The sequence below is a fragment of the Anas acuta genome, chromosome 6, assembly GCF_963932015.1.
Source record: "Anas acuta chromosome 6, bAnaAcu1.1, whole genome shotgun sequence".
In the NCBI taxonomy this organism is placed as follows: domain Eukaryota; kingdom Metazoa; phylum Chordata; class Aves; order Anseriformes; family Anatidae; genus Anas; species Anas acuta.
Window position 1 is genome coordinate 20,896,849 of NC_088984.1, and position 26,497 is coordinate 20,923,345.

Here is a 26,497-nt window from a genome sequence, read left to right on the forward strand (position 1 = left end):
AGTCATCGCACTGCTCCCATTACAGGCCTTTTCTGTAAGGTGCAGACACAGGCTCTAGGCTGGTTCTGTCCTGTGACTGCTGCACACCAACACTTATCTTTTACTAAAGCACTTCTGGGAAGAACTGAAAAACTGATTTTAAAAAGTAAGTCCAACAATGCAGCAATGCACAGACATACTCAAGCTTCAAGATTTTCTCTCTCCTTTTCATTTTGCCAGAAGATTCCACATTTTTGTATCTCAGAGAAAAAACAAACACAAATATCGATAAGGTCCAGAAAACGTAGACCAATAATATGCCATACTGAACTGATCAAAGTATCAAGAGATCTACCTGGACAGGGATGTGCAATAGATGCAGACCCAATTATGAAATTTCTTCTTGATGAATTCATACCTTGAATGAAGCTGGTGACAGAACCTGTATTTGTTTCCCAATGGGTGGAACAGGATGCGTTATATCAGCTTTGAGGTAGGAATCATGGGAAAGAATGCTACTATATTATATTAAAAATAAGTCATACTAGAGATGCTCTCTACTAGAGGGACTGTATTTGTGAGTAATTTAAGCACTGCATAACAGTGGCCACTGACTAAGAAGCTGTTGTGGGCCCTTTTTGGCATTGGAAGATTCATTAGAGAAATCTGCAAGTATATTTCATACAATGAATCTGCATTTGCTATGTAAATTTAATTTCACCTCATGTAGCAGCATTTCCAGAATTAACAGGGGTGACTGAAACTTGAGGGCCTTCAGACTGAGTAAACAACTGAAAGAAGAGTTCAGCAGGTGTCAAAACAACAGACAAGAAGTCTGCGTCTAGCAGCAGACTAATAATGGTACATTTTAAGTGCCAATGCAGTCATCTGCCGTAGTTTAATCAGAAACAGATTCTTGTTATCATCCTACTGTAATATTATCAAGAAATCCCCTTTTGCTGTAAAATAGTCATACTTAGTCTTACACCAGATGGAATGAAACTTATCAAATTGGTCTTAAGTTAGAAGCAAATAAAAAAAATACTCATTTCAAATTTTAACACAAGTTTCTAACTCATTGTGGTTTTGTAACTCACACATGGCTGACTAACTTTTAAAACCTCAAGCTTTGCATGTCTTAAGTTCTCATGGAAAATGAGGGCACAGTCTCATTTTGAAGCTCACATCTTATAGTAAGGGGAAACGCTTTTTTTTTTTTCTTTTTGACTAACCAATCAGCTGCATGTGAACTGCCACTGTACAAAAGCACTGTATGTTGGATGCAATGGCTAATCCTTCAAAGCTTAACATAGCTACAGGTATTTTGCACCCCACTAGAAAGCTCTGTTTGCACTGCTGGTACAGCAGATAAAAGCTCGATACAAAGTTTATAGAAAGAACTATTTTCGCTCAAAATACTCTTTCCTCAGCTGCTATCCACTTGCTAGATATCCTTCCCTTAATTTAAAATCACCAAGAGTTTTGCTTACCTGGATTGTAATCAATATAAATAACGAAGCGTTTACTGAACTTAAAGCAGAGTCAGGCACTGGTGCACCCCTGGGCCATACCTGGCCTGCCAAAACAATACCCATTCAACCTCACAGCTTGTTCAAGGCTCATTTTCCTGGAATACCTTGCCTTTTGGGGGAGGGGGGAAGATGACACCTATGATGCACATGCTGTGCAGCAGACTGGTGTGGCAGGAATGAGGAATGAGCCACGGGCACCACGATGTCACTGCGCAGGCACTCCGTTGCTGTAATGTACACATTTAACCAGACAGACTTTGCTGCTGGTGGGGCAGGATTTCTCCCTTCCCTCCCCAGCCCACCTTGCATTTTCAAGCGGGGACACTCTCAGAAAGCATTTATTCAGCTAGCATCAATGCAAAAGGCACAAAACACTGTCACACTAAAGCAATGACTCACCAATGTAAAACCTTGCTTTTTAAAGAAAAAGCTCCTACTACTATCCTATATGATACTGGATTATTCAAATTAATCTACAGCGAAAGTGAAAATGCCTTTTTGTAATTCTGATTCTCTGCGACAGCACTTTAAGTGTCAAGTAAGGTCCTATTTTAGCAAAGTTTCCAACCGTGTGCTGCAGTTCATCAGAAATTAAAAAACCACCAGCCCAACTGCATAGTTAAAATTCACCCTTTCTAAGGTTTCACCAAAGCTTTCTTCATTACGTTAGGTTATTCTTCTATCACCTCCCTCAAGGCCTACTTGTTCCAGCTCCTCTGTATAGACTGAAAGCACACACAAGCTATCCTAAGAGTTTTCATGCTTGCTAAGAGACTAAAACTTGTCACTCTTCTACATTTCTTCTTAATTTTTTATTGTAATTACTAAGGTTTGTTTTTCACAGAAGTGACGATTTTCAAGAGTATGTATAATTTAAGCACAGCTAAGGCTCTGGTATTGAACCCTGTTAAGAACGAAATCATTCAGGCAACCAAAGCTGCATAAAAGTGACCACCGTTCCCAGATTACGGCTTTAAATCTTCACCTCTATATTTAGAAACCTAAAACCAAATGGCCAACTTTCCTGATGACTCAGCACCTGTACCAACTGCAAAAGAATCTGGATCCCCAGCAGACCTCTTGTATAAAAGTGCTTAGAAAGTCCAGACGTGACAGTTACAGCTTACACACTTTTCCAGACCAAAAAATGGAAGTCCATTAATAACTTTTATTTTACTTCTCATCCCATGCTACCACTGCGTTTAGGAAGAACTCCTGCGTGTACAAACCTTCTCTTTTAAATTGTCAAAATCCTCTTTACAGAATTTCTTTTTTCTCGTGCCTGGACTTCTCTTTAATTGGATGCCTGCCAACTTCCATGTCTCTACCTCCCAGACTGCTGATGTTCCCTATTCTCTCATTTAAGGATATATATATATATATATATATATATATGCATGCACATAATCCAAGCCCTTTGGGCTTTTCTTAGGCAATAGCTGTCATTTTTATTTTTTATTTGATTTTGTAAATTCAGGGGGACACTGAAAAGTTTGGTAGTATGATAAAAAAGGTAACTAGGCTCACCTCAGGAACATTTGCAAGTTCATTGCTGCTCTTGCCTAGTAAGCTGGGGATGAAAACCAAATGACCTGAAGCTGTCATTTTTCACGTAGCTACACATGCTAAACTTTGTATTTAGTCACTTTATGAATATAAATAGTAATAATATATTCCACTTGGGAATCTTGGAAAACTTTGTTAATATAAAACAGTTGGAAACAAGAATGTGAAAGCTATATGAAGCATCACAAACATACACAGAGAATACCTCTACTGAAAGAAATGCTGGCAACATGGCTGTTAAAACCGTTCCATTCTTGATTTCACAGGTGGTAGGAAAATCCACTGGAAAAAACACCCAGTTAATATTTGCCTGTATTATCATCAGGAATTTGTGGCTTTCAAATAGTGTTACAGTTTTTGTTTTCTTTTTTTATTTGATAGATTGATCTCGAGGAAGGAGAATGAAGAATTGCAGAAAAAACAGGATCCCAAAGTACACTGTAAATTTAAATTATCATGCTTTACCGGTATTTCCTTAGAAAAAAATGCACCAATATACAAAGTCTTCTGGTGATGGAATAACAAAGATTTTTACAAAATCTAAAAAGACAGGGAAACAGCGATCTATTTTCATGTTCTGAAAATGCATTAAAAAAGCTATTTTTTCCTTTTTTTTTTTTTTTTAAATCTTACCTTTATAATTTTTTTTTCTTTTAGTCTCAAAAGGACTGTTGAGTTTAAGAATAGGCATATTTTATCACAGGTACTTTCTCAAGTATTTGAGAGCAAAAATGAACATGTCTTAAGCAGTTTTATTGTAAATCACTTATCTTAATCAATCATGCTTGTCTGTTATGTTGTCAGGTTTTATAATAATTACTACCCATTAGAGAATGTTGTAGAATAAAAAATTCTGAAGATCTTACCCTAAAATATAAACACAAATATGCAAGCATCCCCAAACCAAAATAACTTCAGCCCTTAAAGCAAAATAACAAGAGTAGTGAACAAAAGGTATTCTCTCTGTGCAACTGATCTTGATATTTTAATTATTAATATAGATGTTCTTATTGATAGAACATTTTTGTACTTCAATATTTGCATTTTTATTTTTATAGGAAATACTGGGCACCAGTTAATCTGGTTAATCACAAGCAACTAGTCTACATCTTGAAGCAACTCCACAGACTTTCAGAGCCTTCTGGTCTCCCACTGACATAAATGATGCTAGAAATCTGGGTCAAGGATTCAAAGATCTTTTTTTCAGATTTAACCTTCAGGCCTTTTGCTAAATATTAATTGCTTCAAAGTAAAATAAATATTTACTGTTTCTGATACTCTGCCTCAAGCCAAGTGATGCAAGAAGAGCGTGGTTTAGTAGTTCATTAAATATCTTAAATGATATAATAATACTTACATGCTTTGCAGACTGTGCCATACTGCTTCTTTTTTTCATTGACTTTCATTTGTTATTGAAATAAATACATACAAAATAAAAAGAAACTAAAACCAGGCTCTTGTTGAATATATTGATTCTTCGTAAATTTCAGTAAAATAAAATGTAAAATTATTGCTAGTGTGATTTTGTTGTTCTCTCTTTGTACAAGCAAGCTCACACTGTTTCCAATTTAAAAACTAGATCTTCACAGTTTGGTGACTATCACCAAGTATTTATTCAACTTGCTAATATTCGCTCTTGAATAACAAGATGAAATGTTTATCTAGAATATGATTATCAGTGTATTTGTCATATATATATTTTTATCTCAAAGCAAATCATGCTTGGTGACAATCACAGCTTTGTCACACCATCTTTTATTAACACAAACATCTTTGGCTGTTAGATCACAAAATGATTAAATGATTGATTTTGAACAGCATTGTTTATCATCCTTGGGTTTAGCTCAGCCCCTGTGTAAACAAGCTTAGCATTGTTATTGAGAATTACACCCGTTTATACCAGGGATTAACATGCCAGGGTCTCTCTCTGTGAAATCCATTCCAAAGATGCAGCTTCTTGCTACTGCTATTTTCTCTTCATTTTCAAGTAAATACAAATTTGACTAAAGGCTGCACTGGTAGCTTGTGGGGATGCAGATTAAACCTGAAGTGAGTGTAGAAAATTCAAGTCTGCTCCACTTCAGAGTAAAAACAGTTTCTCAAAGGGATTGTCACCCACATGTAAGTTCTGGAGTGCAAGCCTCCTCCTTGAAATGCCTCACACTGTCTTTTCACTTCTCCACCCACCACTCTTTCTCATCCTCACTGTTGAGTGTAATCAATGTCATTGGAAACTAAGCTGCCCGATTCTTCTGGAATGACATCTGACTACTGTGCTTAATAGGATAGATATGCGGCAAACAGAGCCATTAAAAATGGCAAAGCTTTTCCTAGTGTAGAATAAAAGACTAGAGGTAGGTTCCTCCATTTAAAAAGCACTTGCTGTTTGGGAGGAAATGGAGGCTAGAGTGTGCCTGACAGTAAAGAAAGGAAAAAAAAGTGAATGTTGATTCTGCAGTGAAGCCCTCTAATGTGACCAGACTGACCAAGCATAATTAATCATTATTCTTTTAGCAAACAAATTACTTTAATTCTCTGGTTTTTCCCTAGCCCAAATATCAATTAACAGAGGTATTGTCGTGAGAGTTAAGTGTGCTAAGAGTGATGCCTCTCTCTTCGGCACTGTGCTGAATTTGTCATTCTGTAGAAAATAGTAGCTGCTGTATGATTGCTACAGGACTACATGTTGTCATGCCAATTAGCATGTTCCTCCCCCCCCACCTATCTTTTCTTAATTCAGTAAAATGTGCCTACGAGACCAATTTATATTCAAGTTTATTTTCCAGCTTTGCTGATGAGCAATATTAGGATCCCACAAAAGGCAATACAAATATTTTTGCCTGCTGTTTTGTTGTTTTGTTTTAAATGGAGAATGGCATTTTAAAGTCTTAAATAGTAAATATGCAGATGTCCTCTTTCACACGTAATATAAAAATAAAAATGGAAAATCTCATATAAGTTACTTCTAGTAACTCCTTGATCATTTACTCTTGTGAATATTGTGATTCTTCTTTTTCTTTTTGGGGAGAAGGTATATCACATATACTTATTTTATCAACGTAGATTTGTTGCCTGCTAACTTAAATAACTTATCCTGTTTTGTTTTGTTTTGTTTTGTGATGTAAAGGGATACATTTTACCTTCTAGATACTAAAATATAATTTAATATGCCATTCTCACATTGCCTATCATTAATATCCCTAACCTGCCTTCCTATAAAGCTTTTCTATGTCGCTAGGAATTTTTTCCACCACATCTTTTTTCTAGTTGAACAGGACACACAACAGAGAAGATTTTACACTGGATTTACTTAGTAGCTGTATAGCGTTCTATTTTTACATCATATGTATACATCTTTACATTTTGCTTGTTTTTACAACAAGCAGCATACACCAAGTCTGTGTTTTCAATGAGCTTAAAGTTTGTTTAGCGTCAATGTGTGAATGTTCAGATTGTTATTTGAGCATTTACTAAATTGTGTATGTCATCAGTGTGTTTTAGCAGTTATTAAATTAATTCACTTGATTTCTTAATCTTTCACAATCACCGCAAAATTGTAGTAACCTGATCAATAAAACATCCTCTGAAAATGGGGCTATGTTGTTGCTCGCTCCTCTTTCACGACAGCAATGACAAGATACCTTTGGCTACCAGTAAGCATGCTATGCTTTGTCACACAGGTATTCAGTTTAATAGTAATGTACACAATGGTGTACATTATACTTCAAAGAATAACCTACATTTCCAGCCTTTTTGATGAGTGCTCCTCTGCAACCATGAGATTTTGGGTTTGGCTGTTGTTTTAAAATAATAAACAGATTTTTCCTCTAAATTGTTGTAATCCCAGATAAAACCTAAAGACTATTCTGTTTTCCTCTCAAGCTGTATTTCTAGTTCATACAAATTCAATTAAGTTCTGTTGAACAGATGCAAGTATAACAGCAACAGAGATGGGGAGGCACTTCAAGGTGATAATCTGCAGATACAGTCTTGATTTAAATGGGACAACTTCAGAACATATGGAGTAAATTTAATTGTCCTACCTTGCTTGAGCACAGTCAGGGTGCGGAGACTTCTGTTATTCTTTTGTATTTGCTTCCCAGGAGGTTAGGATTGTAGCTTCTGTCACTCTAGAATTCTACTTGAAAGAAGGTAAAAATGTTGCTCCCTAAGGAAAAACCACAAACAGGTGTATCATAAACCTGCCTGCACTGCTGCAAGCACGTGTATAGCACATATAATCTACAACAAAAGAAACATTCCATCTTGGGAAGAAACCAAAATACATTGTACACATTAGGATGAAAGTCAAAGCCTGTAATATTCTACTAAGATGTGAATACAGTACCACAACGGAAAATAGACTTTGAAGATAGGTCTTTCCACCTCAAATCCTCATCCCGATTTGTTTACTCAGAACTGTTTCTGTGAAAGATCAGTCTTACTTTTACATTCTAAACTCCTTAATTTCATTTCACTAGTTCCTAGTCCCAGTGTCCTTACCCTGTGCCACACTGTCTCATTACACATATCTGCCTCTGTGTTGCCCGTGATGTTCTGTCTCTCATTTTCCCATTCAGTTCTATGTTTCATTCCTGTTTTGTTACTCCAACCAAGCTTACTTCTTACCCCACTTCCCAGAGGAAACACTCCTTCTCTTGTCTGCCTTTGAGCACCATCTTCATTTCCCTCTGCTCCCACCTGTTTGACTCTTGCTTTCAAATCAGTCAAGCTCTTCCTTTTAGTTATTTGGCACCAGCAAAAGATGAACAATGGTCATTGGACGAAGGGGCTCCCTTCTCAGCTCAGTCATCAAGTCCAGGCACAACCAACATGCCTAGACTAGCAGATACAGCAAAGAATCTGCTAGAGATGCCCATGGCAACCCAAGTAATTCTTACTGACACTATGCTAACTATAATTGTGATTAGAAGACAGACTTAATCAACTTTTGGCAGATTGTCAAGGGAAGAGCAACTGGCACATCCCCGATGCTTAAAAATAAATAAATAAATAAAATAAAATAAAGAAAACCACACATGCCAAATCTTTGTTCCTAACATGGAGAGAAGTTTAGATACTGAAAATCAAAGTGACCTACATTATTAACAATTAAAATGTTTAATATTTTTATAATGCATATATATGTTTCATTGCTAAGGTTGTTCTGACACCCATTAGGAAGAAGTAATGGTTGATATAGGAACCATCTATTATCACTGCCACCAGTGATACACCAAACAGACACCATAGCCTAAGGTATATTTTGGTCTAAAATAATAAAAAACAGCCAATACCGCTGTATTAATTGAACATGTATACTATTCATTGCATGCACACAGAAAGAAAAAGTAATGTGTTCTGTACAGAAGGAAATAAAACTGTCTTGTTTCAATCTTACAAGTAAGCCATCCAGCAAACTTTACTCCAAATGTTTGCATATATAGCTCCTGTGGAAACAGCTCAACTGTCTACCATGCACAGGAAAAATGGAAAACAAAGGATATATCAGTATATCAAAAAACATACCAGAGCAGTCAAACAAGACCACACCACAAATAATAATGAAGTAGCAATATTTATGTTAAATGATTACCATTGGTTTTTCATACAAATTTCACGATGGTTTGTTACAAATACTTAGTCATTTTTCAACAGTAGAGCCTGCAGATTAGCTGAGTTACAAACAAAAGACAAAACAGAAAGACAGCAGTTCCCAATATAAAAAGCAAGTTGTCTTTCGTGTCTGGAGTTTCTGTTGTCTCCTTGTCTGCCCTACATTTTCTTTGTCCTCTTCAGATTCAGTGGATCTGTAGATATTGCACAAGTACATACCCTGGTTTTGCTGGAAAACAAAACAAAACCACAAATTGTTATTGACTAGATACCTCAGAATTAGTGAGGGAAAGAAGGTTGGTCACTTTCTTTTTTGTTGTTGTTTTAAACTATATAGCTTTCTTGTTTTTGCTTAAAAACTATGTGAGATAGAAGAACACCTAGTCTAAACCAGCAGGTGCCATTCTCATCTACCTCTCCATAAATGTAATACAGTATCAGTGGAGATCACAAAAGAAGCCAAAGCCAGTGAAGCCAAAAATCAAGATTATCTTTCTGTAATTGGTATTCTTCCATATTCACACGTCTGCCTTACCCGCACAGGAAATCATGCTGAACCAAACCAAACCTACACAATCATTAGCAATTAACAATTAAAACATTTATATAATGTATATTTACAACATTTTATATTATTAGAGAGTCCAGGCATGTATCTCATTAAAGAAGTACAGATTTCAAAAGTAATACTGAGAACCATTTATGTACTGGGCACTTCTTTCTTTGCAATACCCTTATTTTTCTTTCCCCTATAGATTAAAAATAAACCATTTTAAACTGCACTTCCTATATTATTACCTGCAGCTTTTTTCTTTCTTTCATTTCAGTAGTTCTACTGACCTTACTTTTATATAAATATTTCCAAAATAATCAGTTTTCCCAACTAACAAAAATATTTTTTATTAAAAAAAAAAAACAGTCCCTTATTAAGCTTTTGGAAAACTGAAATTTTATAAAGTCAAAATACAGAAAGAATTTGCATCTGGGTAGGACTTATCAGGAAAGATATCTTTCTACCATTTCCCCTTTTATCAGTCTTAAAAGAGTTTGGACTAGTCCAACTCTCTTTACAGTGGATATTCTACATTCTTACAAACAGTAGCTGATCTTATTACTTCTACAACAGGCACCATTCTTCTAAAAGAGCCTGTCAGTACTTCATCTGCAACGCGCAGAAGAGAAACAGCCAATTTTGCTCAAGGCCATACTAGAATTTAGGGTTTGGTTTCTTCTGATGTCATATTTTTCTTAAACTAACAATATAGCATATTAAAATCTTGCCAGGATCAACATATCAGTGTGAGAGACAAAGCAAACATGCCTCTACATATGGAAAATCTACATCATACACATGAATAAGACTGTATGATGCTCAAAAGCTTATCATCACCATCACCTCCTGGAAAGTTCTACAACTGAAAATACTTTGTACTAGACTCAGAGCTATGCATACTGCAAAATAAAAATTAAATTACAAATAAAAGTTGCACAGGGTAGCAACTTCTTTAAAATATAAGCAAATATTTATTTGCATTTTCCATGAAGATGCTGTTGTCTCCTAAAACTGATGGCCTCAAGAAACACAGCTATATTTTAACCCCTAATCTGATTCACACCACAAGAGCTTTATTGCAAGTTACAGTAACACAAAGCTAACCAAAACTTTGCTAACCAAAGCTTCCTAAGCTACTTAATTCATATAACAGTATCTTACTGTAATGGGAGCTCAGAATACACAAGAAATGCAGGATAGGATCCTACCTTCTAAAACCCCTTATTGTATTTCATTCTTGAAATAACTGGTTTTATGGAAATTGTGCAAGTCTTGGAAATTTTGTTTAAGTGGATGAAGATACTTAACACGTAAATTTAGATAATTTCTTTCTTTCTAGAAGACAATCAGTTTTACTTAGCTTAGCAGCTAACAATTTGGAAAAAAAAAAAAAAAACAAACACAAAAAAAAAACATGGTTCTCAGCTGGAACATGCTCAGCCCTCAGACTGAAACAAAAGTAAAAAAAAAGAGACTGAGAACTAGATTAATGGCACTCAAAACTGCATGCATGTCATAGATTATATGCATTCTATGTCCTTGTTGAAGTAACACAAAATCATTGAAGTATTATTTTATTAATTCAACTGTTTCTTATCCTGTCTTCCTTGTGGCTAAGTGATTGTAAAATCACACTTAAATAGCAGAAATAGCATCTTTTAATACTAGCTCAACTGCCTCAGTATCGTGGTGTGCCTCTGAAAGCAATACTCACATTTTGGTTTTCTCCTTAGAAGCACATGACATTTTAATATAGTCCTGTCTTTTCATAGGGTCAATACAAAAACATTGCCTTGTTTCTAAGACTCAACCCCTAAGAAACCAACCTCTCTGTGTAAACAACAAAAATATTTCAGCTGCCATGTAGACCACCATTTTAGTGTGATTACATTACCCCATAACAATATTAATAAAATGTACTCTGGACTACTCTTTTTGCTCCTCTCTCTAGCCTATTGCACATCATGAAAATAATGCTTGTACTTATCCCGGCTAATGTTAACAGTGCTTTGGTTTCAGAGCTTTTTTGGCATTTAGGGCATTCTTTTCTACATGATGTTGAGCTTACAACCTACAACACTTGAAATATAACACGTGTTACATAGCTGTTACACAAACTTGAGTTTGGTATGTTTCTGATGAGCACATAGATGCAGAGTGGAAACCTCAGAGAACTAAACCAGCCACAGTGCAGGATGACAATCACTGACTAATCTGACACCCATGTGTATCACATGCAGTTAGTATGAAATAACAGCTTTCATGCAAATCAGAAACAGATCTTGTCTTCATTGTTTATGCACCAAGAAATTTCCCCCAAAAGAGGAAATACAGTTGCAAGACACACAGTTGTTAAAAGAGGCATGACTCAGAAGTCAACACAGCACAGCTTGTAACGATAGTGAGAACAGATATTCTGATTCTTTAAATCTCTGTAACAATTATGCTTCAGTAAAACTTAAAACATTTTACATGGTGTGAATTTCACCAAGATATATGCTTATACTTATTGACCATTCACATTACAGGAAGTAAAAGAGTACCTGGTTGCAGTTATGACCAGATTAATGTATATCCCTTTATTGCATATAAAGCAGAAGTCAGAAATACATATTTTTTTCAGATTATTCTCAAATACATACATTTACAAAATGTCAGGGAAAGGCTTTTAATTCAATATATTTCTCCTTTTCACTGGCTAACACAAGATTTATATGAAATATACGTACTCAAATTTGTTTCCATTTCTGAAGTTCACGGTACAGTTATCCATATGGATGCTTTTTCATAGCTTCTTCAGAATTATTCACAGATAACAGCAATGGTTTTTGGAACTTGCTTTGTACCCAAACTCGCTGCATTTTCACTTTTTTCTTCCTGTTTACTTGTAATCGCCGATCAACTAAATTCTGTACTTCGGTTAATCCAGCCAAATTGAACATGTTCCATATCTCATCTGTTTTCTCATACAAAGAATTATTGCAATTAAGAAGAAAAAAAAAAACATTTGTAGAACGTAGTAATTAACAACCGGCAGTTCAACCAAAGATAGACGTTATTCTGTTTTGTGATTTGAGAGATCAGGGAAACTTACCATAGTAAGTCTTTTGTTAGAAAGACATTTTCACAGCTCTCTATTCACATTACAGTAAAAAAAAAAAAAAAAAAAAAAAAAAGTAATGTGATGCTCACTTTCACAATTTTCAGCAGCTGAGCTACAGTGCACCAGTCTAAGCTGACTGCTAACAAGACTGGATGACTGGAGGGGCAAAGAGCAGTAATATCCATAACAAGGAATTTAAGTTTAGCTCTTGGAGAAAGAGCAGCCCCATACCTCTGACTGACCAGCACAGCAGAACAACATATCAGAGTATGGCCACCAGCTATCCTTCCAAGCATGTTTCTCAGTTTTAAGAAATATATTAAGTACACCTTTAAATAACAGAATTTGAGAATATCATTAGACACAAGACGCTTATTCAAAGAGAAATTCCAGTGATGTCTGCAAGCAATCTTGAAGTACCGCAAACAATCTTGAAGTACCCCAGATGCAACAAGCATATGCATGTAAAGGGAATTATTTTCTCACAACATTTAGCTTTGGGCCCTGTAAAAGCAGAGAATCAGAAAAGAAGCTCATAAACCCTTCTTTAAATTTCTGTTTTAAGATGAGCTTTTATAACCCAAATCATCTTAAGAGACAATCAACACTTCCTATTAAGCTAAACCATTCCATACCTTTCGTAAAGAAATATACTCTGGTTCCATCTCCTCGTACATAAAAATTTTCTGACAAGCAATGACCTAAGGAATTAGAACAGTAAAGAAAAAGGATGTGTCATTTCTTTCAAAAAGAGTTTAAATAAACAGTAAGCTACCAAAGCATTCAAGAATTACCTTTTTTAAAACGAAGTTGAGCTGTATCGTATCTTCCATAGTCTCGAAATAACAACATTCCTCCAGGTTTCAGTAGTTTAGCCAACCTATTTATAACCCCTTGCATCCTTAGAAAACAGATGAGATACTTGTGATATTTGCAAACTTAACTTTTTTTTTTTTTTCCCCTAGATGCTTGAAAAACATAGATTTACAAAGCTACAATGAGATGTGTCCATGTTTACTACAAAAAGGCCAAACACTAGCGAACAGGAAGAGCTGTAGGGAAAACAATAGGGAAAAAAGGAAGAAGGAAAAAAGGGGGGACAAAAAGGGAAATCAAACCAAACAAAAAATCAAAGAAACAAAAACTCCACCAACTCCCACGACAAAAGTTTATAAGAAAATGTTATTAGAGAATACAAACTGGAAAAAGAGAGTCCTTTACCTTCACTTCAGCAGAATCTCAAGCTAAAACACAACTCCTGAATATATGAGTCATATAGGTCAGGTGACAAACAATGAACGAACAGTCAGCTATATGCATTGGTGAGCTATGCTGAGCCCTTCCACTATAGACAGCAAAACCAAGAGCTTGGAAGGCTGACAAAAACTTACTGGATTTCTTTATTGAGGTACTGATCATGCATACAGTCAGCATCTGAACCCCTAATGGCAGAGAATGGAAAGACAAATACAAGTAGTACCTCAGGAGAGTAATCCAGCAGAACTCCATCTGGAGCTACTGCTAGTTATAGGAGGAAAGTCTGCATCCTCTGAAACATTGACACATTTGTGAGTCTTGATCATAACTAACATCATCTTCTCCTTACCAGGATCACAGCAGGCAGCTGTATGAATAATTGGAGTAAGTACCTTATGTGGTGCTCTTTGCTTTTTACTAGACAAGAGCACCTTCATTATCATTTTTTAACCTTACCTTGGAGCTTCTTATAAGTTCATTTGTATTACTCTGGAAAATACCTTACTAATGAATAATTGCTTGAGTTTGCCTCACTCTTTCAGAACCACATAAAGGACTCATGTTTTCCAGATTCATGAAAGACCACAAAAGGCACTCTGTACCTAGTGGGCTGTAAAGTAGAAAAGTCCATATGCCTAAGTCAACCCTTGTTCCCACATGGAAGTGGACAGACCACAGAGAACATACAGATAGGTATCATACAAATACCTATCCATACCTTAAAAGAGTTAAAAGAGCAGCAAGCCCTCCTGATTTATGCAAAAATCAACATACCTTTACTGCTAACCTTAGAAAATCCTGTCACTCAGGCAGCCTTACCTCCCTTCCCCCAAGAAGGTCAGAATTCAAGGAATAACACAATTCAGTCCTCATGCAACAACAGTGCAGATATCCTGACTTGATTTTTAAGGGACAGAATTAAGAGGTAATTCAGCAGAAAATAGCAGCATATCTCAATAAGTAAATAAAATAAAGCACACACTTTTTGAGCATGGAATTTCCTCAGACAAAGCCAAGTGTTTTAATAGATCTCCTCTTTGCTCATGCTCAACACAGGCAGCCAAGTATCCTGCCACAGACAGAAAAAGCAGCACCACCTACAAACAGGAGACCATTCAAACAGGTGGCTGTGCACAGAATTACAGACGCTGCCTACATAAATGTAAGTTTTATACACAGAGAAAAAAAAAAGTGCGTGCACAAAAAGTGAAAGTTCTTTGAGAAATCTCATCTGGTAGGACCAGATCTGTTCAAGAGGACTGGATCACATTAATTCCTTTCAAATTCCGTGACCAATTCTTAGAGGTGACTTGTAGCAAGTGAATTGAAGTTATTACCTACAAAGTATAAAAGCAGTGATTACCAAAAATGAAACACAAGAGCCTGAGAGAAATCACTAAGTAGCAACTGTGCTGAACACAAATGTGTCTCTCTATTATGTATGTTTTTCACTTCTCCAAAGAACCTAAGTTCTGCACCATCATTCTCTTGGCTTTCTTTTTCATCTCCCACTTAGAAAATTTTCAGAAGAAAACGTATACCGAATAACAAGGATCTGGATTACATTTGTCTGTGTGTAGTCACTTTAGTTCTTGGATATGACAGTAGTGACTAACAAATCTTGGGAAAGTGGATCTTATCACACAAATAATTACATGGACATCTTTATGTGTATATATATGTGTATATATATATGGATGTGTGTACACATGTATTCAAAAACATCCATGTGAGCCTCTGGATCCTGACATGAGGAGGAAAAAAAGACATACACATTTATACTCAAATGATGAACGGGAAAAGACCCACAGAAATTCTGTCAGAACATCTGATTACTGCTTCTTACAGGCAAAGTGATTGAATGAATACAGCTCTATTGTCCAATTTCCTTCTGGCAGCATCACTGCAGTTACAGAGATCTGAAATCTACTGCGTGAATTGTTTTTGAAATCTGGATCCAGGCTTTGCATGACTCATGAGCTCATCTCTGAACAAACAGGAAGGAGCAATATCCTATATGGGAAAGATTTTTCTGTGAAGCTAATCGTTAGTAACTTAGGCAAGGAGGCGGGGAAACAGTTCTGAGACTTAGGCAAATACTGTCCTGTTTGCCAAGCCCATTTTAATGACATTCTTAAAGTAGTAAGTGTATTATCAGACATGCAGCATGTATTTCCTTTCTTATGATTTGGTTAAAGGAAGAGTCAAGTAGTTTAACTTACATACCCTCTTCTGCACTTCTATTAAAAAAGGTATTTTTTTAAATCAGCCAGCTTTAACAGTTTGGTTCATTAGACACTGAGAGGCATTAGTAACAAGGTTAAGAGTTCTCAACCTAACACTCCACATGGAAATTAAATTAACTTCTTCAAATCCAAAAAAGTTACAAAACTCTGAATGCATCTCAGCTTAAAAGGCCTGTATGTATGCATCTGTGTGTGGCAAAATCAGCAAGCTAAATCCTTATCAACATACTATTAAGGTGTTAAAACATGAATATTTGGTTTTGATCACTGAAAATATATATTATTTTTTTTCTGGAAGACTAGTGGTTTGTTTTTGAATTTAAATCATAGAATCAGTAAGGTTGGAAAAGCCCTCCAAGATCATCTGGTCCAACCATCACCCTCCCACCAATGTCACCCACTAAAGCACATCCCTCAGCACCATGTCCAACCTTTCCTTGAACGCCCCCAGGAATGGTGACTCCACCACCTCCCTGGGCAACCGTTCTAATGCCTGACTACTCTCTGAGAATAAATGTCACCTAATTTCCAACCTAAACCTCCCCTGGTGCAATTTGAGACCATTCCCTCTAGTCCTATCACTAGGTACCTGTGAGAAGCAGCCGACCCCCAGCTCCCTACACCTTCCTTTCAGGTAGCTGTACAGAGCAATAATGTCTCCCCTGAGCATCCTCTTCTCCAGGCTAAACAACCCCAGTTCTCTCAGCTGCACTTCATAGGACTTGTGTTCCAAGCCCTTCACCCGCTTCATAGCCCTTCTCTGGACATGATTCAGAGCCTCAATGTCCTTCTTGTAGTGAGGGACCCAAAGCTGAACACAGTACTCATGGTGCAGACAGCAATTTTCTTGAAGCACTGCTACATTTAATGGGGGTGTACTTAGTTACAATATACCCCTTTTATTTGATGGAGACAGGAGGTTCACTAATGAGTGAATTCACTAATAGTCTGACCAGCTTTTCTCTCAAAGCCTGAAAACAGGAAACGTTTAAGATTGGATTTGGATTTTGTTGTTGTTGGTTGGTTGTGTTTGTGTTTTGTTTCTGTTTTTACAACATAAATATCATATCTTGCTAAATAATAAATTAAAGATTCATCATCTTCCTTTGATATTCTTGAAAACCTCTAGGGATAAAAGAGATTTAACCTATTTGCTTTGCCCTTTAGTCTTCATTTACCTGTCAGGATGAATAGTTGAGAGCACAAAGACAAGGAGAATGACATCCAGGATCTCATCTGGAAAAGGATAGGGTAAAGCATCATCACACACATCATGAACAAAGGCAGAACACCAGGCTGAATTGTAGGACGAATGCGACTGTCAGGAACAAGATGAAAAGAGGCACAGAGAGAACAGTAGTAGTTAATACGTTTACTATGACTCAAGAAACTTTTTTCTTCAATTATTCAGCATTGTAAAACACCTCACATAAAAGCCTATTCTGTCTGGTATCTTACTCAAGCTGAGAAGCAAGCTCACTGATGGTATTCATTTTTTCTTGTATAGAGTAAGACTTTGTTCTTTGGAATATTGAAAACTTCAGTTAAAAGTTGTCAAAGCTATCACATTCTTTTTCATGAACGCAGATTCCTGGCAGCCTCCTGAATTACAGACTTATAACTTACTCTAAAGCAAACATATGAATTACCTTTACCAGCTCCACTGCTCCTGAAGCAAAATCACAACAGTAGAGGAAGGTTCCAGGTGTATTGCTAGGAAAACAAAACCAACTTCAGTTAAAAAATTATTATTGTAAAAGATGAAAGTCAAAATCAGTGTTCACAGAACTACAGAGAGCCTTTTGGGGTTCTCCACAGGTTTGATCAAGCACAGTTTATTGATGTCTAGCATGTGGAAAGCCACATAGGTTGTAATGAACCAACAGGCAGACAAATTCATAAGAATGCTAACATTCGGTTGGTATAAAATGGAGACTTATAGCCTTGTCAGGGAGGAAGTGAAAAAGAAAAAGAAAGAAGGTTGTAGAGAAGGTTGTAGAGGGCTGTCAGGATTGACAACAATGTCCTGGTGTTGCATTACATAAACGCACATGAATAGGTCACATTTTCTTACAAAAGCATTGGACTAAATCTCTATCATTAGCCCACGTATGCAGTATAATTAGCAACAAGATGTTGCTAAATGGGGAGGTGAGAGAGGGGCGTAAGGTTTGCGTTTGCAAAAGTCATACTCAGTTCTGTAAAGGTTTGGGTTCCCATGTGCCACCTAGCTGTGGTTTTGATTAGGTTAAACTGTATTGACTGTTTCCCTCCATTATGTCTTTTGTTTCATAAGCAAAAATGAGTAAGAATTTCCTGTACCACTGTTTTGCCTTCCTCTCCCATCCACAACTAAGCCAGGTGCAAATTTCCTTGTACCATTCATCAGACAATAGTAACTCAAGGGAGGTGTTTTTTTTTCCACCTCCAAAAAACTAGCTTAGAATAAACTGAGAAAAGCCCCCCAAAAAACAACTGAGGGATGACCTCACCATCAACTCATGATAAATTAACCTCTCCTAAAAATTATTTGAGATTTTGAACATACTGTTCCTTCGGAAATGGAATTACTAAACTATGACAGTGCTATGACTATAAGATTTAACAGTATATACAGCTGAGCTAGTACCCTTTGTCCGAGGGCTCTTCAGGAGAAGCGTTATGGACCAAATATTTTCTCTTCTTGTTGCTGAACAAAACTTTTATGAGCTCTGAAATCATGATGAGGGTTGGTGAGTTAAGGTATTTATTGTGGATGAGGACAAGCAGCCAAGCTTTGGACTCAGCCAGTCCCTTGGCAAAGGTCAAGCTAGTTACCTAATTGACTTGTTAAAATGTTATTACTTTCTTTCCCCCCCCCCCCTTCTCAGAAAGCAGAATAGGAGCCATGTGGAAAGTCAACTTAAAATAAAGACACAGGTTGATCTGGATGGTTATTTCATGATCATGATTTTGTATTAAAAAGCAGCTTAAATTTTAAGGAAATATGGGCAAGCTTTGTAAGAGTTTGGTTACAAACCTAAATCGAATATTTTTGTAGCCAGCGTGCAACCATACTTGACTCTGGCTTTTTTTTCCATTTATACAAAAGACAATTTTTATATTATTAAATTCAAAGTAAAACCAACTGTGCTTTAAAGTCAAGAAGTCAAGCCTGCTAAGAAGCAGGAGATATTTCAGTCAGGTCACATACAAGACAGATGTGTAAGTTGTCCAATGTACCAACCCATCCGAAGAATTTGCATAAGAATACAGATCTCCAGGAAAAATATTTTTTGAGTGGATTATTAATTATGAGAAGTGCCAATGTATGACTAATGTTACCTGTGAGGATAAAACAAAAGTTTCTCCTATATATTTTAATACAGATATTTGGTGTCTTTGTCCTATGTAGTGTTAATTTCCAAACTTTTCATATGACACAGGGCTTCTCTTTCAGACTATGTTGTCTAAAGCTAAACGTGTTTTAGGATGAAGATGCATAGCTAACACTAATAGGTTTCATTTATGATCCCGGTACATCACTCAATTCCTCCTGGTCTCTGTTTCCATATCTGCAAAATGGAGTATTTTTGCATCATCATGATGCTAGCAATCAGAATTCATTTATACAATAATGAGCATGATCTCCTGAAGGCATGAATAAAAAGAAATCTATTTCAATCCTTGATATCTACACAGCCCTTCCAATAAAATCTTCCTGCCTCCATGGAAGGGAGGACATGCTGTCATAACAGCATTTTCTAAAACCAGAAGCTAAGTGGATTAAATGTTTCAGGAAATTAAGTAATGCAATACAGGACTCGTGCCTTCCTTGACACTAAAACCTGAAGCAATATGATAAAGTGTGCCAGCCAAATTCAGAAATAACAGAACTTCTCAACAGTAAATCACATCATTATTTACTGTCTGTTTTTGGCTCCTCAAAGAGGTATCTGGTAGCCTTACAGGAGCATATAAAACAAGGGACATGAGGATATTTAACCTGTCTGAGATTAGCTACAACAAATCAACCTGAATGCACCTGAAAAAAATACTTATCAACAAATACGGTCCCCTGAAGACTATGGGCTGAACAGTATGAGGAGTATCTTGTACTGTTGCTAGCAACACTGTCTGTGGTCTTCAAACACTAAGAATTTCAGGGCTGTAAAGCAGTCCAGTCAACAGTTCCTGCAGCACTAGTTTAGCACCAATGTTTGAGTAAAATGGAGACGAAAATGGAACTTCCATATCTGAAGATATGTCACTACATACCATATAACTTTCAAAATAGGAAAGACACTATTTCCAGCACCACAGCCAACCTAAAATCGTAAGAGGAAAAATAAAAGTTAATATAAATGAGCAAATAAAACCTTTTTTTTTTTTTTTTTTTTAAATCTTAGTTAGTAGGTAGGACCCATCCATTAGACTTGAAAGTACGTTGGACAGAAAAGGTATAAACAGCTTATACAACAGTTCTCAAGTCACTGCCCCTATGATCACATTTCTCCTCAGTATCTTTCCAATGCTGTATCTCCTCCAATCTTGCCAAGAATCCAACTCTCAAACTGCATAGGAAAATGCAATATTTTTATCCAATTTTTCAATTTCACCATTTGGCAAGAATATGTCAAGTATGGAGAACAAAGCAGTTTACGACAGATTTTTTCCTAAGAAATTACAAACCCAACTTCCACTGAAAATGGAATTTGATCACCAATTCTGATTTGGGAGAAACGTTAAAGGGAAAGCAAAGCAAAGATCCTGGGTTCCTCTGAAAGTTTCTGCCATAAATGAATGTAGTACTTCAAACTCTAAATGTTTACTTTCTTGATAGTTACTAAGCATCTTTATCAGACTTTTGAGCAATTACATGGAGCTGAATACAATGGATAAAGCATTTGAGTGTGTTACCTCTAATATTCTGTAAGTAGCATCACTACCAGGGAATGATTCTAGCCTGCCAACTTCTTCTTCACAGTTTTGATTCTGAGGGTTGTCAGCAACAGATTTAGATTGATTTTTATTATATACATATCCTTGTGCAAAAGTAGAATCATCTCCATAACTTTTCTTCCAATACTTTTCTCTTTCTTTCATTCCATTCTTGTGTGAAAAACTGTTGGTTGTATTTATTTTTGTGTGTTCTGAAGATCTGTCCTCTGTTTTCAGCTGTTGTCTCATTTTTTCTGGAAGAATTTCTGGAAATTCCAAAAACAGCCAATTGCGATCCTTGAAAAAGTTATTTCTGTGAGTCTTGTAAAATTCATTCCAATATTTACTGGCTTCTCTCTCATATTTATCTGAAATTAAACCAAAACAAGAACTTGGTGACTATGAGCTTTGCTACAGAATATTGTAAAGCAACATGGAATTTGGACCTCAAATTTAGTTTAAAAATGTGTAGTTTCCCATATGGTATGCATCTAAACAAAAACATACAGATTTGGGGTCTCAACTTGGTCTACTCTAAAAAAAAAAATCAATGAGTTTTTAATAAGATTTTATCTTGCTTAAGATGGGACACAGAGGCTTTCTGCATTTTCCAAGATTTATGAAACTATGAACAATTACTAAGTTATTGGTAGCTAGTACATCTCTAAAATATATCACTTAGAAATCCAGTTCCGTGAACTGGAGTGATAAATGTTACTGCATAGCCAATAGGCAGGAATTTACTCTTAACCATTCAACAACACACTTTTGACAGATAATACATTCAGAAGCAACATATTGGCTTTCTTTGAAAATACTTCAAAGAGTCTTACAGCAGACCTTTGTGTTCACTTTTAATTTCTTATTGAATCATCAACGAATAGGTTTGGGATGGGTTTCACACGGTCAGGGAATTGATATCCATTCCCCAGAGAAGTCTGTCTGTCTTGTTCTTAAAATACCTCCTTTCATATAGGTTTGTCAACTTTTCTCCTGTAAGGTATTACGATCCCTCACCATCTGTACAGTTAGAAACCTTTTCCACTAGCTAATCTGAAATCTACTTACTGCAATTTAAGTCCAGTAATTCTTGTCCCATTAACAAAGTAGACAGACCAAAGATAATTCATTTCTCTTTATAACACCTATGTACTTGTTTTAAATCTTTTGCTATGTCTCCCATAAACAATCTCTTTTTCCCCCTGCAGAAGTAGTGATTTTTAGACTTCTGATCATTTTTATTGTTCTTCTTCAGACTCTTTCCAATCCATCTACTTCTTTTTGGTGCTGTATTCTGGTGAAATCATTATCAACACGGAGCAAAAGTAGTATTTTATGAGTCTTACATGCTGTAATCCTGTTTATAAATCCCGACGTGCCATTTTGCAACAGCATGACACTGCTGATTCAGCTGGTGATTCACCACAACCCTCAGATCTTCTACAAAATGACTACCTAGCCAATTGTTCCAGAACCTAGCTTTCCCCCTCACCCCCTGCAAGGAATTATTCCTAAGTAAAGTATTCTGCACTTATTTTTTTATCAGATTTAACTCTGTATCTTTCAGAACCCTTTTTTCCCCCTCATAATTTGCTGAGATCTCTCTGAATCCTAATCCTGCTCTTCACTGTAATTGAAACATCTCTTCAGTTAATATCATCTTCAAGTCTCCCATTCTTAAGTGACTAATGAAAACACCAAGCAGTACAGCAGTACTAGACACAGAACAAAATGATCCTCTGTCCAGCACAGCTTCCATTCTCAAAGGAACTCTCTAAGTATTCATTCACCAAAAAGCAGTTTCATTAGCTCTTGCTTGCCTAACTTGCCTATGAAAATGTCAAGTAAATAGTAGTCAAAAGCCTGAGTAAGGATAAAATTCAGGACATCTGCTGTTTTTAACTTATCTCCAGGGCTCATAACCTTCTCCAAAAAGGAAATTAGCTTGATTTTACTTGATTTATTCTTTAAAAAAAATTTTGCTGGCCAGTATTCATCTCCTTTATTCTTCCAAACTCAGTGTCTACAAAATGTGGATTATCTGTTCCAATATTTTTCTAGAAACAGGAACTATAATTCTCTGACTCATATCTCTTCCAATCTTCCTTTATAAAAAAAAAAAAAAAAAAAAAAAAAAGGTAAGTACTCTGTTTTCTGCTTTCCTGGTCATCCATATACTCTATGGATGTACTTTGTATCCTGTTCTTTCTCGGAGGCAGAACAAGAACTTTCCTTCTTCTCACTAGCACTAACTGTGCTGGCAACTGGACTGCAGCTAACCCTTTCAAAGGAAGGCTGATAAAAAGATAAGAATTACTGCTTTTTCAATGTCTCTTTGGTTGATGGTTTTCCCTTCCTTATCCTACCTGTTAAGTACCAAACCAAATCTTTATCTTGTTTTTCTCCAGTTCCAAAGCATTTACTGGATTGTTTCTCATTACCCTTAACATCTCTTACAAAGTGTACAGAATCACAGAATCATCTAGGTTGGAAGAGACCTCAAGATCATTGAGTCCAACCTCTGACCTAACACTAACAAGTCCTCCACTAAACCATATCGCTGAGTTCAACATCTAAACGTCTTTTAAAGACCTCCAGGGATGGTGACTCCACCACTTCCCTGGGCAGCCTGTTCCAATGCCTCACAACCCTCTCAGTAAAGAAGTTCTTCCTAATATCCAACCTAAAATACCCCTAACGCAACATTAGCCCGTTCCCCCTTGTCCTGTCACCAGGCACGTGGGAGAACAGACCAACCCCCACCTCGCTACAGCCTCCTTTAATGTACTTATAAAGAGCGATAAGGTCGCCCCTGAGCCTCCTTTTCTCCAGGCTGAAAAATCATATAATCATAATGTACATCATATAATGTGTTGCCTTTTTGATTTTGTCCCTATTCACTCACATTAACCAGTTAATTCTTTTAATACAAATGAAAGAGTAAATATATATAGCATTTCTACTGCTCTCATTTATATCTTAACGTACCATTTCCTAAATCATTACAGCTTTTCAGAGATAAACAAGGCTGCAAATTATCATTAGAGCCACAGACAGGCAGTGGGAAGTGTCAAGGAGGTGGCAGAATGCCTTGTCCTAGAAATCTGAATAATTTTTAGAATTTAACATTTAATACATCCAATTGTATTATTAAAGGGCAAGACCCAGCCATGCACAGCAATTGTATTTATAATCTAAGTGCAGAGCTGACTGAGGACATATATACCAGATTTCAATAGTGAAAGTTAGACATTTATAGAGATTGCTCAGCTCCAATTTAAAGAACAAACCACTTACTCCAAAGATTTTTAAATCATTATCACCCCTTATTATAGTCACTATTTTTCTACAAGTTTGCTCAGAACCCTTGTACTTAAATGCCCACTGAGCTTTCCAGATTTCAAAACTGAAAGAAAGCGATTGCTAAAGTCAGCCATTCAAATTGTTTTAGTTTAATATTACATAGGTTCAAGTGCAAGAACGCTTTCCTTTCTCTCACTGGTCACTCCTGCACAGGCACACATGCAGTATTATTACCATTATATATTTTTTTCCCCACACAGACGTTACAGAAACTGTGATTATATCAACTCTGGAAGAAAATATCTATCTTTTTCTGAATTCATCAGAAGATAACATTACATGTTTCTCATCAACAAGACTGTAATTTTCACTTTGCTTTGTTAATCTGTATGTTTCCTGAAGCAGAGTGGGCAGTCACCCTATTGGCTCATAAGATTTGTTATATATTTTTGTCGTTGTTGTTCCCTCTACCCCCTCTCCTGTTGAATATTTAAAAGCCTGACTACTACATTTTCAAAAGCATGTAAAAATCACAAAACTAATTAAGATATAACCCTTTGAGACAACAACAAAATCTATTTCTTAGTCCATTTGATTTCTCTCCTTAACAGAATCCATTATGACTTGTATTTCATACACTGGCAGTTAGGCCTGAGAAGAAACTGAACATGCTAATAAGTAAATCAAGTTCCTAAAAGAAGCATCATATATTTGTTCACTTTCTCTTGTTTTACTGAGGCTCAACAGAATGATTCTATTTTAGTGACATAATAGTATTGTTGAAATCTGTCTTTTCTTTCCCCTCCTTACTTGCAGTTTCCAAGGCCCCAAAATAACCTGCTCATTAGCTTCAGTCTAGTTCATTGTTAACACAAATAGGCCAAAATGTTCTTGCAGAATGAAGTTGAAGCTTTCTGAAGGAACAGTATCAGCAATGCTCACCTATTCAAGCTCTTAACAGAGAGGCATTCACAGGAAACGTTCTTGGATACTTTTATTTTTTGGCAATAGACAAATGCCTGATTATTTCATTTCTCACCAGCCCAAACTAATTTCTAATTGACTGTAGGTAAATAACAAAAGGATCCATGAGCTATGTGGTTACGCTGTTTACTTTTAAATCATGAGCTCCTTTTTAACTTTTTATACAAAAACACTGGAAATATTATATGCCAGTTCTGAAAAACAAACACTGTACACCTGGATTAAGATAAAGAATGAGAGAGGCAAGAACAGAAAAGGGCAAGATGACAATCCCAGAGCATTTAAAGTGATGAAGGGCACACAATCCAAAGTGCACTCACAGGTAATTCAAATACACTCGAGCATGTGCCCTAGTTATATCAATAAAACTGAGAACAGGGTCATAACGACACTATCTAATTTGACACATTTAAGATACGCTAGGTAAACTGTTGCCCAGGACATCAAAATAATTGTTTTCAGAGCATCTTTCTAATAAAAGAACAAATTAAGAATCCAATCTTCTACATTACTATCAACGTAATACTCCAGCTTTATATGAAACTATTGAAGAGTTCAGTCTAAGGTTTAGTTTGCCAGTTTGAACCTAGAGCTATCATTCTTCAGAAATGTAGAATATGTTAAGTATTCCCTCTGAAGACAGGCATGAAACTTAATCATTTACAGAACAGACTCAGCATGATGTTTTGAAACACCTTCCACATGCAGCAAACATGCTGCTTCCTGAAGCACTCCTCGCTCAGCCTGGGCCAGCTGAGACCAGCGCAACTTTTGTGACACTTACTAGAAATATGGTGCAATGTACAAACACTAGCTCTCCAAACAGTCCACAAATCATTAAAAAGAATTTGAATATTGTACATGGGAATTTTCATCCCTTCAGCACCTTAACTGTGTGCAAATTCACTCCCTTTGGTCAAGTTAACAGTCTGTGAAGCAGAAGCTTAATTCTGAAGAACTGCAAAAGGAGTCAGAACTTGCAACTGCTCTGTACTGATTTAATTGACTTACACATATTCTGTTGCCCCCACAAAAGGCAAAGTTGTTCAAAGAAGTAACTGAATTGTTAGAAAAATAAACCTTAGGACAATCCTGTGAGGCAACAAAGGAAAATAAACAAAAATAGATTTAGGCTGGAGAATGTACAAATAAAAGCAGTACTACCAGATTTCAAAGCATTATTAAATGCTTTAGTAATTGGCATTGAAATGTGATTTTTTAAGCAATTAAGAATTAGTTACCTTGGTCTTCCAACTGAACTTTCTCAAGCGAGTTCTCTGCTGCTTTTTCCTTCGCTTGCTCCTCCTCTTCTTGTGACCACTGCATATGGTCCCTGCAAAAAGGTAATTGAAGAACTAGCCTTTAAACACAACTTTCCATAATCATCTTCTGAGGAAAACAGTCACAAATAAGCTACATCGTCTCAAGTCCACTTGCT

The 26,497-nt window shown here is 36.3% G+C and overlaps 1 protein-coding gene across 5 annotated transcripts in view; it reads right to left on the bottom strand.

The window, feature by feature from the left end:
* Positions 1-7,110: 7,110 nt before the first annotated feature.
* Positions 7,111-26,497, bottom strand: part of METTL8 (methyltransferase 8, tRNA N3-cytidine) — a 28,769-nt gene continuing 9,382 nt past the window's right edge. For 3 of the 5 annotated variants that reach the window (XM_068685676.1, XM_068685677.1, XM_068685678.1), the window contains 9 exons: positions 26,301-26,392; positions 20,752-21,140; positions 20,110-20,159; positions 17,502-17,565; positions 17,031-17,170; positions 13,144-13,250; positions 12,985-13,050; positions 11,976-12,202; positions 8,637-8,922 (listed from right to left, as the gene is read on the bottom strand). In XM_068685676.1, coding sequence (XP_068541777.1) covers positions 12,012-12,202; positions 12,985-13,050; positions 13,144-13,250; positions 17,031-17,170; positions 17,502-17,565; positions 20,110-20,159; positions 20,752-21,140; positions 26,301-26,392 — 1,099 coding nt within the window. In that variant the 3' untranslated portion in view covers positions 8,637-8,922; positions 11,976-12,011. The other 2 variants (XR_011097591.1, XM_068685679.1) reach the window with 2 other exon arrangements.